Source organism: Myxocyprinus asiaticus, chromosome 41, assembly GCF_019703515.2.
Source record: "Myxocyprinus asiaticus isolate MX2 ecotype Aquarium Trade chromosome 41, UBuf_Myxa_2, whole genome shotgun sequence".
Taxonomy (NCBI): Eukaryota; Metazoa; Chordata; class Actinopteri; order Cypriniformes; family Catostomidae; genus Myxocyprinus; species Myxocyprinus asiaticus.
Window position 1 is genome coordinate 19,169,288 of NC_059384.1, and position 14,562 is coordinate 19,183,849.

Genomic DNA, 14,562 nt, shown 5'->3' on the forward strand with positions numbered 1-14,562 from the left:
TTTAAACAACAGTAGCCTATAACCCATTAAGAGACTAAGTCTACCCCTCACAGCCTTGTTTTCTTTCATGCCAAACAATAGCCTAAATATAGCTAGCGCTACTCCGAATAAGGTCAAAAAGGCGATTTACTGGAAATTACCAGCGGGAAATAATGCTACATTATTTTTAAATAATTTACAAATCATGCATTTGATCAATATTGTTTTTAAATATGATTTAGTGAATCACACTGTTTCAAGACAGCATGTAGAGCGATGATGTCTACTCGATAATAAACAACAAATTAATAAAATAAATAAATAAATATGCTAAGCAAACGAACTAATATACTATTAATCCAACAAAATAATTTCTGATGCATGTTTATTGGACCATCCAACGAAACATTCAGTGAAGTCTAACGAACATTTAACACGTTTGTCAAGTTTTATATATATATATACTCCTTACATCAGTCACTAGCTACTATATAAAAAGGTAATGAAATAATAATAATTAAAAAAAAAAAAAAAAATTGTCCAGGCATGCAAACGGACAGAAGTGTTCCTTTATTGGCTACCCAGGATTGCCAGGGCTGATGTCCCCGTAGGCCTCTGCAGACTGATTGAAACCGTTGATGTTGGACAGGAGTTCGGCTGGAAACAAGGGGGATGGGACTGAAGAGGGGGTGTGTCCAAACTCCCAATATGTGAATGAATAAATCCAGAGGAGGAGGGGTGCAGCTGAGAATTGGAAAAAGACAGAGGATAGAACAAGCAAGAGAGAAAGACAGAGAAACAAAAGAGAGAGCGAGAGTTAGAAAGCAAGCAGTGGAGAAAAATAGAGAGCAAGTGAGAAAGCAAGCAAGAGGGGGGTGACAGTGGCATGTTTAAATAGCCAGGGCATGATTGACAGGTCTGATAAGGCAGGAGAGAGCAGTATATGTGAGAGGGTGAGAGGGTGAATGGGGGGGGGGATCAGTCTCTCAGTCTGACTGGGAGAGGAAAGTGAGCTATTAATTACTAAAGCAGAAGCAGATGTAACAGAATGGTGCCTGAGCAGCTGGAAATCATCAGCATGAGCGAAAAAGGGAGGAGAAATGAAGATGGGCGGGGAGAAAGAAAGAAAGAAAGAAAGACCAGATTCTCACTGTCTTCAGTGGTTCAGACCACTCTGGAAGATTGAAGATATTTAATTGTGCTTTAAACCCCTCTTTAAGCGAGAACTATTTTGACAGAGGATCAAAAGCAGGAATGTAGATGAGAGGAAAAGAGGATGAGCTTGTATAGTAGAGTTGACAGTTGAGTAGGGTACAACGGGTCTAAAGACACACCTAAAGGAAAATGTGCTTTTTTTCTGGTCACAATGTGTATCAAGGTTGAAAAATGCATGACTTTTTATTGAATACTGATGGAGCAACATACTTTTTGTGAGAAGAAATAATAACAGAAGGTTGTTTTGATTAAAATTAAGTTGGGGTTAAAGTGATATCATGTAATCGATATTTATAGGGCAAAAATTTGTCATCTTAGGCAAATACTTCTGAGACAGCAAGATGCTTTTTTGAGTAACAAATTAAGATAATGCTTACTCAAAATAACTACTTCAAAAAAAAAGGTGCACTATTTCCAGTTAATTTCAATCACATTTTATCTCAAGTATTCTATAAACAAATTAATCTCTATTTTGATTGGATCAGTCAAATTGAGCCCACTTTGAACATTTTTCAGAACAAATCTATTCACCTCATTTAACAGTGCACTCAGAAACCTTTGCGTTTGTGATATACACTGACACCTAGCGGCTTGGATGCAGCATCATTCAAAATAAATAGTTTTTAGTTACAGATGCCATTGTAGAAATTCACTATACACAGTAAGCCATGATTAATTTAATCCAAGAGTGAAAGTGTCCAATATCAAGGCGGTTACTGGGATTAAGCCATTAGTATTTGGCTGGTCATGTGATTCTATCATGGCAGCCCCCATGAGGAGACCCTTTAATCACCTTAAACAGGGGCGGACATGGGACTAAAAAGTGGCCCTGGACTTTCTGACCCAGAGCGGCCCGCAACACACCACACCATAACACACCAGCTGATTGATTTAATTCTCTGGCTCAGTTTCAAATTTGTGTTGGAAAAAAAAAAAAAAAAAAGAAGACATTTCTGTTGACTGCTGACAACGGGCCCCACCAGTGCAAAAATTGTCATAATTTTTTAAACATAAAACCACAGATTTTTTAGAGAAAGCACTAAAAAGATGTACTTTATAGATCAAACAAATAACATGTAAAAAAATAAAAATAAATAAATAAAAAAAATCCCAACATACTGATTAGGTTAAAATGTACATGAATTACAAAGGAAAGTGTGTATTTTAGGTGCTGTGACAAGTCAGCATTTCTTCAAAGTTTTTAAAGATCTAAATCACCTTTCAACTTTTTTCTAGAAGTGCAAATAAACTATTGTCTTAGTTAATATGAGGTTGTGGAAACAAGTACAATAATAATATATGTATTTATACCTATACAAGATCATGAAATGTGATTTAAAATAGTTAAAGGACACTGATGACAGTGCTTAAAAATTCACGTTAAATACACACATAAATATGTGTAAATGTTTATTTTAAAATATCAGTGAAAACAAATTTGGCCAGAATATGTACATAAATATACAAATATAAATATATGTAAAAAAAAAACAAAACAAACATATCTCTTAAAAGTGTAGATATTTTGCAGATTAATTGCTCATATTTTTCCCTCTATGCGAGTTTGTGTCTTTATACCTGCAGTGTTTTAATTCCTTCCCCAGATTATTCTTGAGAAAAAGTGAAAAGCTCTATGCTTTGACAAGCGCTGTTTTTTACTATCCTTTAAACAAAGTAAGCCTCAAAGACTCAAATAGCCACAAAGTAATATTTTTCATGGCTTATTTTCTACATTTATAGGGATGAACATTATTCAGCAAGCCGCACTTCAGCTCCCAGAAATGCTTAGCTTTAGTGTTTGCAGATTTGATATACGCTGCTGTTATTGTATTTGTTATAACTTGCAGTTATTTGTCATTTAGTGATTATTCAGAGCTCATCTTATACTTAATATGTTGTTTTTGTCACCATTATTGTGATTTGTATGTCAAATAATGACGTCCACAGGAGGTATGGCATTGATGCATATATATGGATATTCGCTCTGATGTGTAAGTAATTTCAAAATAAAAGCCAGCTATTACATTATTTCAAAATATAAGCCATTGTATTGGCTTGTCTTGCAGAGTTTATTAAAGAGAACCTATTATGCTTTTTGGGATTTTACTTTTCCTTTAATGTGTAATATATCTGTTTGTGCATGTAAAAGGTCTGCAAAGTTATAAAGCACAAAGTCCACGCAAAAGGGAGTTATTCTCTCCCACAGACAACACTGCTCCTGAACTCCACGAAATGCCTGGTTTGTAGTCCAGCCATTTCTTCCGTAAAGTATCTACGTCACTATGTAACACATTTGCATAATGCCCGCCTAAGGGCTACTTTGGCCCACCCTCATACAAGGTAGTTATAGCTGAGGCCAGGATAAGTTGGGTTAGTGATGTCGCCATGTCAAGAAGACACTGTTTTCTTCACTGCGAAAGCAAAACCTCTTTGTTTGGACTTCCAAAGGCAGACATATTGAAGAATCAGTGGTTAAAATTTATTTTTAACACTATTCCTCAGCAGTACAACCACAACCAATGCCAGATTTTCAAGATGGCTACTCCTGAAAGATGGTGCAGTTTCCACTTTGTTGGGACAATCTGGCGCTTCAGAATCACAACCTGTATGTATGTTTGATTATTTGTGGATTTATCTGCTACTGAGAGTTCGAATATGGAGTTTTGTGTTGTAGTTATGGTGTACACCTAGTGCACAGCTGTAGGCCTCTGCTAACCTGCTAGCAAATGTTATTGTGTTGAAATAGATTTGCTAATCAGCTGCGGGCCCACTTTAATCTACAATTAAATGTTTGTCATTCTTACTATCATGAATAGTGATCAAGTGTGGGGATTGATTTATTTTTACAAATGGTAATTTTACATCTGCAATCCACAGTAGCGCTCGGCTAACTTGCTATGTAACGTTATTGTTTTGGTAAGGGTTTACTGTTCAGCTGTGGGCTGGCTTTTACCTAAAACTGTGTAACAAAATGATCGATCTCAAGAGTCTTATATAATTATACAATTACAAGCTGTAATGTTATGGTCGCTATCCATGGTAGTCCATGGTTAACTTGCTCACTCCAATACCCCCCGGTAATGTCCAACCGGGATTAAGCCTCTGTTCTCCATTCATAGCTCTGGCGACAAAAGTTTGGCTACACCCATTCCAGCAAAAATACCAAAATACCCAGCGGTCCACTAGGAAAATGCTCGGTGCTCCCCATGGCCAGTCCGCCCCTGACCTTGAACATAACTGAAAATGACAAATAAGTATTTTTGCCTGTGTATAGTGACAAACAGGTGTTAAGGATAGTTTTTGTTGCCTAGTGTTTTGGTTGAAAATAAAATTAAAAGTGCCTTTTACCCCAGAGGGCCTTTGGCCTCATTGTAACCTACAGGAATAGGATGACTAGGAAAAAAAAGAAGGAAGATTTCTGTTCGGAGGTAACACCCCCGAGCAATTATCAGTGAATTAATCTCACAGCCATCAGTAAGAAGTCTGTCTCTGCTTTCCCTACATACCAAAGACATGGCACTTTCAGTGGCTCAACACAGTTGCAGGCTGCAGCTTCAATGGTTTAACATCAAAACTCACATTTTCATTGTGGTCTAATAATATTCCTAAATTTCAGTTTGATATGACCATACGGCTTTACAGTTCCAGTGAGAATGAGAAAGAGAGGGACCATAAATCAGTCACCTCCCCTCCAGCTCTGTCAGTTAGCAGCTTTTGTTACCTACCTGTAAGATGAATCCATTCCTTACAGGCAGCAGGGGTGAAAATGAATCGTCCCTAAGGGTCTTCAGGGTTTTTTTTTTTTCTGGATCAACCCCCACCAGTGCACCTGGTGGAGAGGGACACAGGGGCTTTAGCAGCTCTCTGTCCCCGGCCTCCTATTACCACATCTGCTCTCTGTGCACAACACTGAGAGGACATTAACACAAAGGCATCACGTTGGAGAGGGACCTAAAATAAATAAATATTTGATTTATCACCATAGTGTAAAAATATTCGAACTCAGAGGTTTATCAAAGAGCTCAGTGTTAACTTTATTAAAAAAAAAAAAAAATTCCTTATTTAATCATGGGAAAAGCAAAGTGGTGTCCCACAGAATGTGACATTTACAAATTTAGCAGTGCTTTCATCTGATTAAAATAAAGCAAAGATTTTTCAATGTGTGAATGCTGTCACACTGGCCCCATTGTGTGTGTGCCGCTCTGAGTCTATCAGGCTGGGGGGTTGGGTCAGGGTTCAGTGGGTGGTCACTAGTGTGGACAGCTTGTTGAAGCTGAGGGGAGAGAGGGGCCTGCTGTTCCCACAGCAGCAGCACTCTGAGCTGGGCAGGTCCCCAGGGGTCATGCTGAGAAATGTGCTCCACTCACCAAACAGCAAACATGAGGACAGAGTGCAGAAATATGGAGGTTCTAAGGTAAAGAGGGAAATAAATTATTTGCAAAGAATTAAAAGTATGCTAAAATTAACCTAAATTGCTGAAAAGTTTTGATACAAACAACATAAGAAAAATTACAGACACTGTAATCTTTGTTATAAACCAATTTTAATTTATCACTGAAAAAAGCGCAACACTACAATCTCAGTGTTCAGAAGCAGGATTTGTGTGGTTTCACTTTTGTTTTAAATACAAACTTTAGATATTTTGCATAATTTCTGACTGTACAGATACATGAGAACGTGGACGTACCACATCTATAATGGAGTATAAAACCACATTAATAAAATGAAAAAAATAAAAATAAAAAAAAGTCCCTGCACATACAAAAATAAATTAATACACTTTATCCAGTCACCAGTCTTGTGGAAAGCCTTTTGGAAAAGATCTGAACACAATGACAGTGCTTTAAAACAGTCCTTCACACCACTAAGTGAATCACAAATATTTATTTACAACAACAACAAAAAGAGGTAAAACTGTGCTAACTAAATCTTATTTATTCTGACAGCTTATTCTTAATCCAATATGCATCTGCTTTACATAACGACAAAGGAAAAAACAGGCATATTTACAGGACCATGAAACTTCATGGTGAAGTAGGCTTTTTTCTTTTTTATAACTTCAAAAACCAGACATGTTCATTAAAATGTTTACAAGACTTAAGAGCTGAGAATTTTGTACAGTAGTATAAAAACATTTCATGAGTTGGGTGTTAAAATATATTACCTTGCACCCAACATGCAATGAATGCAAATAAATAAAAAAATAAAAAATAAAAGAGTATAAAGTTGGCTTCAAAAATCATCAATGCAGCACAAACATTCAATATCAGAAATCAGTTTTCAGTGTAGTCACTGTACAGGCAGAGCTCCATGTAACTCTGAACTAGGTATTGCCTGAGCGACGCTGATTGGTATTACGAATTCATTTGACAAAACGGATCAATTGGAGGAAAAAAAAAAAAAGACAAAAGGGAGAGACAGGCAGCATCTCCAGCACTGCCCCCGCTGAGAGCTTGGAGAATGGAGCCAGGCACTTGGGTTCAGGGCCTGGTCTATTTGTCTTGGCTTGAGAGGTAGTTGTTCTTCGAAGAGTGCAGCAGGGTCAGCGAGATAGTCCGTGGACCTTTGGAACGCCTCCTCACTGGGGAAGCTCAAGATCAGGATGCAGAGAAGGCCTTCATGGTGCACAAATATCTGATCACTTCAGCTTTGAAACATTTGATGCCTTTATATACACAAACAAATACGACAGGGTTTTATTGAGATTATTGTTACACGTTTCTGTTAAAGGGGTACAGAGAGGTAACAGTGACGAGCATGAGAAGTTTCAGTCCCCATCCAAGACCTCAGTCTACACCATCCTCTCATAGCGACTTGCACCAGTGTGTCATTTTCAGCACTGGCAGGGTGAAAGAAACTGTGTGCGCGCATATACGTGTGTCTGTGTAAGCCTGTCTTTTGGCCCCCATGGGACCCTGAAGTTTACAGCAAGCGATTTACTCAAAATCAGTGCAACATGTTTTTTTGCCAGATGGGCATCAAACTGGCAAGTGTGTGTGTTTACATATCAAGGCTGGTGCTGGTGAGGGTTTCGTACAGTGGGGGAATATTCTGGTTTTGATGCGCAGACAGTCAGCCTCTAGGGGTGGGTAAATATGAGAGACTCCATAAGGCAGAACTCCTCCAAATTCTTGTTTTCTGCATCAAGTCTTCTCATGTCCTGTGACAGACACAGCCTTCTCCCCCAGCCTCTGAATAATCACAGATACACACTTTCATTAAAACATATCCTGGATAACAATAGAGTATCAATATATTAAGTGTTGAAGCAATAGTAGTGTCAAAAATGAAAATTCGGTCATCTTTTACTCACCCTCATGTTGATCCAAACCTGTATCATTTTCTTTCTTTTGTGGAATACAAAGACGTTAAAAAGAACGTTAGGTACTGATAGCCACAATCCCCATTCACTTTCAATGTATGGTAAAAAGATGCAATGAAAGTGAATAGTGATTGAGGCTAACATTCTGCCTAACAGGTGCTTTTGTGTACCACGGAAGAAAGGTAAGGTAAATGGGTTTGGAACAACATGACAGCCAGTAAATTATGACAATTTTTATTTTCATTTTTGGGTGAACTAGCTCTTTATCAATACTAAAAAGCTTTGCAACAGGGCTCTATGAGTTAGTGTAATATGTACAGTACTAACTCCAGTTTTGGGAGCACTATTGTCATTGTGCATGGCGAGGAAGGGGTTGGTGGAGATGGCTGGTTGGTTGCTGGGCAAGAGGCTGTTGATGGGCAGCTGTTGCAGTTGTATGTCATTCTGTTGTTGTTGTTGCTGCTGCATTAACTGATAGAGCAGAACTTGCTGCTGTTCCTGCACACAGACAGACAAACACACAGTGTGATGAGATGCCTAGACTCAGACGGCATGCCCACAGACTGTCCACGGAATGTCTAATGAATATTGCACACAAAGATGGCAAGAGATTTCGCAAAATCGCAAGCTCCAAACTGAAGATTGCTTGGCTGTTTCAACACATCATCTGCTGGTAAACAAAATCGTGTTTACAATCTCCCAAGCTCCTAAAATGTTCTGAGGAAGAACTAGTTGTAAAGTTTGCAAGGTTAATGGCATTATATCTTCGAAAGCTATTCAATGGTTTTATTTGATACATTAAGTAGCAAGTAAATGAGGTATCCTTGAACACACCTGTTTATTTTTCTTTGATTTCAGATTTAACCGCTCCTAAAAGTCATGAAAAAAACAAACAAACAAAAAAAAAACCATTATGGTTGGTCACATTATATTTCGGTGAGATGGTCTCTTCCAAACAAGGCAGATAACTGGTCAGAATAAGCTGCAGTATCGACAAGACTTTGTTTATAGTGTGGTTATACAAGACTATGAGATGTCAAACATATCAAGGACTGAAAACAGTTATAATGAACTTTCTGCAAGACTAAGTAAAAACATGACACAATGTGAATGCTCATACTGCCTTGAGTCTCGGGATGTGTGATGGAGAGTGTGGTAGGTGCTCCTCTTACCAATGTGGGATGCTGGGAGTTGAAAAGCTGCTGTAGTTGATGCTGATGGAGGAGGATCTGTCTGTGTTGTTCAGTGAGAAGCCTTGCTGCACTGCAAACACATACACATAAGCCCTCATAAGCAAACTACATTTACAACATCATTTCAAAAACGTCTTGCACTGATGACCCATTTCCCATGGAACAAATACATTAAGTAGCACCGGTACACAAAATTGCATTAAAAAAAGGTAAAAAATAAGTAAAAAAATAAATAAAAATGAAATAAAAAATTTGCTCGCACACAAAATGAGCCAAACATGTTCAACAAATTGCTCACATCATTACTTATGGAAAAATTGTCCTTTTATTTTCCTTTTGACTGGTGTTAAAAAAACAACAACAAAAAAACAAACTGTCCAGTTCAAATAATAATAATAATAATAATAATAAAAGGTTATACTGAAGTAGGGATACCTTAATGAAAACTACAGAATCATGGTCATCCTCCTAATTGAGGTTTTTTATGTAGAGGTAGACCGATATATTGGTTTTACCGATTAATGGGTGCTGATAGTTGCTTTTTGGAACAATCGGTTATCAGAAAAATATCTATGCCAATAGCTTTTTGTTACTTATAATTCCTCCGTATTCCTCTCTGACGGCGCTGGAGGATTCTAAAGTCAGAAAGAACATCTTGGTTCTACTTTTTAAAAAGTTGCCTCTAAAGGTGAAATAAAAACAATCACTGAAACCTCATGGGAATTCGCTAAATATAAATCTTTCATCATTGACAATATTTACCCATATTTTTATCCTTACTTCAATGCATATTTTGTTATTTTGATAGACAGATAATCAAGTGCTCTAAATTGAAGGCATGCAAAGAAAAATGCGAAACGTATATGGAAATCTGCTCCGTCAGCACATACACATTGTCTCCAACTTAATATATATATATTTTTTTTCAAACCCATTCATCCGGTGAATATATAGGGTATTAAAAAAAGCTTAATTTGGTAAATACTTGCATAAACGCATTGTAACAGAGCCAAGTCTCTGTCCACAGTGTATTTCGGGCTTGTTTATAGTTAAAAGTTTGTTATGCACCAAATGTAACTTTTTTCTTTTTAGTATTGGGACTTTGGTTGCACAATAAACTGCATCAGGGATTTTATTCATTTTGGACTCTATGTCTGTGCCCGTCATAGTAAGAAAAGACTAAGAAATGTTTTTAACATTCTATAAATCCATCTGCTGATTATCATTTAGTTATCAGATTTTTCCACCACCTTTACTAATTGATATCGGTCAAACGCTAGTTTCATGACCAACTTGCAACAGGAACTCATATGGAAAATTTCATCCACTCAATTAAGACTACAAAACAAGTTGTTTCAGAGACTGACGTATAAACATACAAGGACAAAGGACAAATCATCACCTGGTTTTTGCAGTGGTCGCGCTGCTGCATACTATTGTACAAGTACAATAAAATATGTATTTCTAATACTAGTATTACAGTAAAGAGAATCTAATGAGAATATATATATTCATTCTCATTAGATTCTTATTACTGTGATACTAATATTAGAAATACAAAATTATTTAAGCTAGCATAAATTAAAAGCAGGACAACCAATTCTATCATAATGTATGTTTTAAGTACAATTTAAATAGTACACCATTTTGTTTCAATTACAGTAAATGATACATTTTTGCACTATCAAAAAGCTTTTGATAACTTTTGGCCAGCAGACCAAACTGTTTCTTTATAACAACGCATCAATGAATTTAGTGAAGAGAGATGCAGCAGCAGCGATTTCGAGATACAAATGCAGGTTACTGAAGCTAATTCCCAGGAAACACACAAACTGAAACAATGTATACCTTTAATGCACTGTAAGTCGCTTTGGATAAAAGTCTGCCAAATGCATGAAATGTAAAATGTAAATGTAATTACCTTGCTTTGCTCACATAGATGCACAGAGTTGTGAATAAAGACAATAATGAAAGCTGAACTCAGCAACATGAACTTTGTTTAAAATGCACTTTCCCCCCCTCAATCTCCCGTGCTCCGCATCTGTTGAGAGAGTGCTCATGTAATCTGAGAAGGTCTCTGTATGACGTTGGGTATTTGTAAAGGAAAAATTGATAGTTAAATTCCATAATTGATGCATCAAAATGTAATTGTCAGATTGACGCATTGCAATGCATTTTATACCCCTAATAACTATGTTTCAACATGACCAGAAACTGATCCAAAAGTGTTTATACCTAGCAAACGTGTTACCAAATTAATTACAAATTAACAAGGCTAGCTTGCTGTTTACCAGTTAACAATCCCTGCAAATATTCGAGCATAAAATGATCTAGCTGCTGCATGCACCACCGAGAAACATAACCTGAGGTGCGTTCAATTGCAGTGGGGCTTCCACTGCATTTCCACATTATAATAGATCACAAGTCAAAGACATGATTTTGGGGGCTGGTGGTGTTCGTTCTCGGCAAAGAGGGGAAAAAAATAATTTCCAGGACAACACAAGATTTCCAGGATATTTTACATTTTCTTTAATTTTCCAGGTGTTTTCCAGTAATGGAAAATGAGTCATACACTTTCCAGTTTTTCCAGGATGCATGGAAACCTTGTTTTTTCTATTGATTTATAGGGTGAAATATGGCCTGGGCATGCTCTTAACAGGTTTTGTGACATTTAATACAAATCCACATCTGCATCACCATTAACTGCTTGTTCACCAAAAATCCAGACTATGGAATTTTGATCCTCAAATATAGAAAAAAGGACTGAAAACTTTTAGTGCAAAGTCTAAGATGTATTTGTAGTTATACCTGCTATTGAGGCTGTTGGACATGGGCAGAGAACTGCTGGTAACTGCAGAGGGATGGGGCAGAGGGCTGCTGTTCTGGGCCAGGCTGGGGGAGGTCTGGATCACTCCATTCAGGGTACCCACAATACCACTCATGGCCAGGTGGTTCCCGTGCAGAGCACCCATCAGACCTGTCACCCCAGCGAAGCCAGGCAGGCACGAGTTGGCATTGCCAGGTTGGATGGGCACCCCGGCCATGCCGACTCCATTTACCTGCTGCTGAGGGGGACTGTGAGCTGCAGAAGGAGGGGTGGAGAGAGAGGAGGTGCTACTTCCACTACTATGGCCACCAGACAGGGGATCCTGCAAGAAAGAGAGAGAAAGAGAGAGAAAGCACAAGAGCATGAGAGAGAGACAGAGAAAGAAAGAACAAAGGAACAAAAGAAAGGGAGAGAGAGAGGAAAAAAGATCACGTGAGGAAGAGGACTCCTTTACCTGTCCAACCAAAGTAAATATTACATCACACAAGTACAATTTTTAAATGAGTCCATTACAGGAGGCAGCAAATCACTTAACATTACACAACATTAACTATGTCATTATAACACTACAACTATGCACTACACGATAACACATCACTAATACACATTCACTGAACACACAACTATGAACAGATATACATAATATAACACTTGACTCAACTAAAGAGGTTCTCAGTCCCAGCAGATGGCATCTGCAGAGCAGGGGTAGAGGAAGTTACCTGAGTGGGCAAGGGTTGAGAGGACTCTGTTAAAACACTGCTGCCTAGCTGATTGCTCTTGCTGTGCAGCATGTCTGGAGGAGAGAGAGATTTTGCAACTTGACATGAATGTGGAGACCAGATTAGCTAGAGTTGAGCTGGGAGAGGAGGCTCTGTGAGCAGAATAGAGGGAAGGAGGGGGTTGGACGGGTGTGTGTGTGTGTGTGTGTGTGTGTGTGTGTAAGGTGAGAGGTGGGCTAATGGGTATGTGTCAATAAGTAGATCGGGGGTGTTTAGAGTTGGGATTAGACAGTGACGTTCCAGATGGAGATGGTGAGCACGTGTGTGCATTACTGAGCTTTGTGGGTGTCAAAACTGTATGGGTAGACAAAAAGACAGAAGCTAGCAGAGACAAGTATGTGTCTAACCTGTGTGAGTGTTGCTGGGGTACATAGGAGAAGAGGCAGTGGTGGCGGGGGTGCTTGTGGGGGTGAAAGGCACAGAGAGCTGAGCGCTCAAGAGCTGCAGGCGTTCCTTTTTCATGGTGAGAGTTCGGATATGCTCTTCAAGACGCCGGTTCTCCACCTGGAGCTGATGCAGGGATTTCAGCATTCCCAGCACTGAACACAAAAACAGACAGCATACAAACATATGTCAGGGTTCCAACACTTTGGCCAATTAATTTCCATAACTTTTCCATTGCCTTTTTAGTCTTTCATGATTATAGGAAGGATTTACTAAAAAATTTACGATGCATCACGATCTCCGTTTGAACAAATTCAATACAGATTCTTAAATCCCAAGATTGATTTTTCAATTTATTTGGCAACCCCCTAGTCTATAATGCAAGTAAATCACTCGCATGTGCAAACAAATTTCGTGCTATTTGACTAAAAATGTCTATGATTAGCCACTGGCTAGTAAATGTTCACATTTCACTCTACAGTGATTGAGCAGTATAGTGGAGAAGAAATTATTAGCATAGAGGTACTTTCACTGCATGTTGAGAGTAAAAGTTTGGTTTATCTCGTTCTGTGTGTCCAAAGAAGAGATCCACGGATCCATGTCATTGAATAATAGCTCTTAATACGCTTTGTTTTTTTTACAGTCAGTTGTTGATTAAAAAAGAAAGAAAAAAAGAAACATTTAATACTAATCACACATGGATGCGCTTACTGGTTGATGCAGCTAGTCTTGAAGAGATTAAGCACATGTTCTACATGGCAATGTAAATACTTGTAAAAAGGACAAATCATGCAAAGATGTACCAAAAATATATATGCAACATAATTTGCCATTTCATGTCATTAATTGATGGAATAGACTGAATTTGAACATTTTTCAAAAGCTAAAATGTGACCAATTTGATGAGAAACTAATGCTAAAATATAATTTGTAAAATTAATATTTTCTAATTGTACCGAGAAGGGTTGCATAGAAGGTTCCTTTATAATTAGGAGCATTAGCTGAGAGAGAATTTATTTTATATGTAAGCAAAATTAACATTGTAACAGAAATGTACCCATTTGAATCAGAATCGAATTGGGAAATCTGTATCAATACTCAGCCCTAATTACTACAATGTAAAAGAATTAGATATTATTTCAATTTTAAAGTATTCATACATTATAGTAGGAATGCCTCGGTACTGTCTTTTCATTTTCACTAATTTTAATTAAAAAGAAATCACTGTACAAAAAATTAAAAATAACTACATAAATGAAGGCTTAATTCTATTTATGTAGAAAACTTTTATATTTGTTTTGTATTGATTTAGGGTTAAATATGGCCAGGATATTTTGACAGGTTTCGAGAGATTCACCCTATTACAGAGATTGCTGGGCAGATTTCTATTTTTATGAAAGATAGCAATCTTTTGCAATAAAAGATTTCAATTCTTTATACTTATCTCTAATTAGACACTCAATGGACATTTATAACAGACTGATTATCATGCTGGCCTGTGAGCAAGTTGTACTCTACACAAGCACTCGCCAATAGGGATGGGCATTCATCAATAATTTGGTATTTTAATATTTAAGCTAATAAAAAACAAATATTCGAATATTCTATTATTTAAATGAAGGTAATTAATGAGAAAGAGACGTTGTAAAATATTTTTTTAGTCATAAAGGTTGCATCACCATTAAAAAAAACAAGCTTCTAATTATATCCAAAACAAGCTTATAATATGTCCTGTGTTTATTTGTTGAAAATATTTAAACAAGCAATGCGTGAAAACCAAAAAGTATAGAATGAAAGCATTTAAGATCACACAAAGCGAAGAAAAAGAAACTGCTAATGAAGTAGACTGACGCAGTTAACGTA

The 14,562-nt window shown here is 37.4% G+C and overlaps 1 protein-coding gene across 15 annotated transcripts in view; it reads right to left on the bottom strand.

The window, feature by feature from the left end:
• Positions 1-5,718: 5,718 nt before the first annotated feature.
• LOC127431711 (protein AF-10-like) overlaps positions 5,719-14,562 on the bottom strand; it is a 69,878-nt gene continuing 61,034 nt past the window's right edge. For 14 of the 15 annotated variants that reach the window (XM_051682228.1, XM_051682232.1, XM_051682231.1 and 11 more), the window contains 7 exons: positions 12,663-12,854; positions 12,256-12,329; positions 11,518-11,858; positions 8,689-8,779; positions 8,351-8,386; positions 7,844-8,014; positions 5,719-7,385 (listed from right to left, as the gene is read on the bottom strand). In XM_051682228.1, the coding sequence (XP_051538188.1) occupies positions 7,338-7,385; positions 7,844-8,014; positions 8,351-8,386; positions 8,689-8,779; positions 11,518-11,858; positions 12,256-12,329; positions 12,663-12,854 (953 nt within the window). In that variant the 3' untranslated portion in view covers positions 5,719-7,337. The remainder of the gene's footprint in view (positions 7,386-7,843; positions 8,015-8,350; positions 8,387-8,688; positions 8,780-11,517; positions 11,859-12,255; positions 12,330-12,662; positions 12,855-14,562) is intronic. The other variant, XM_051682229.1, reaches the window with a different exon arrangement.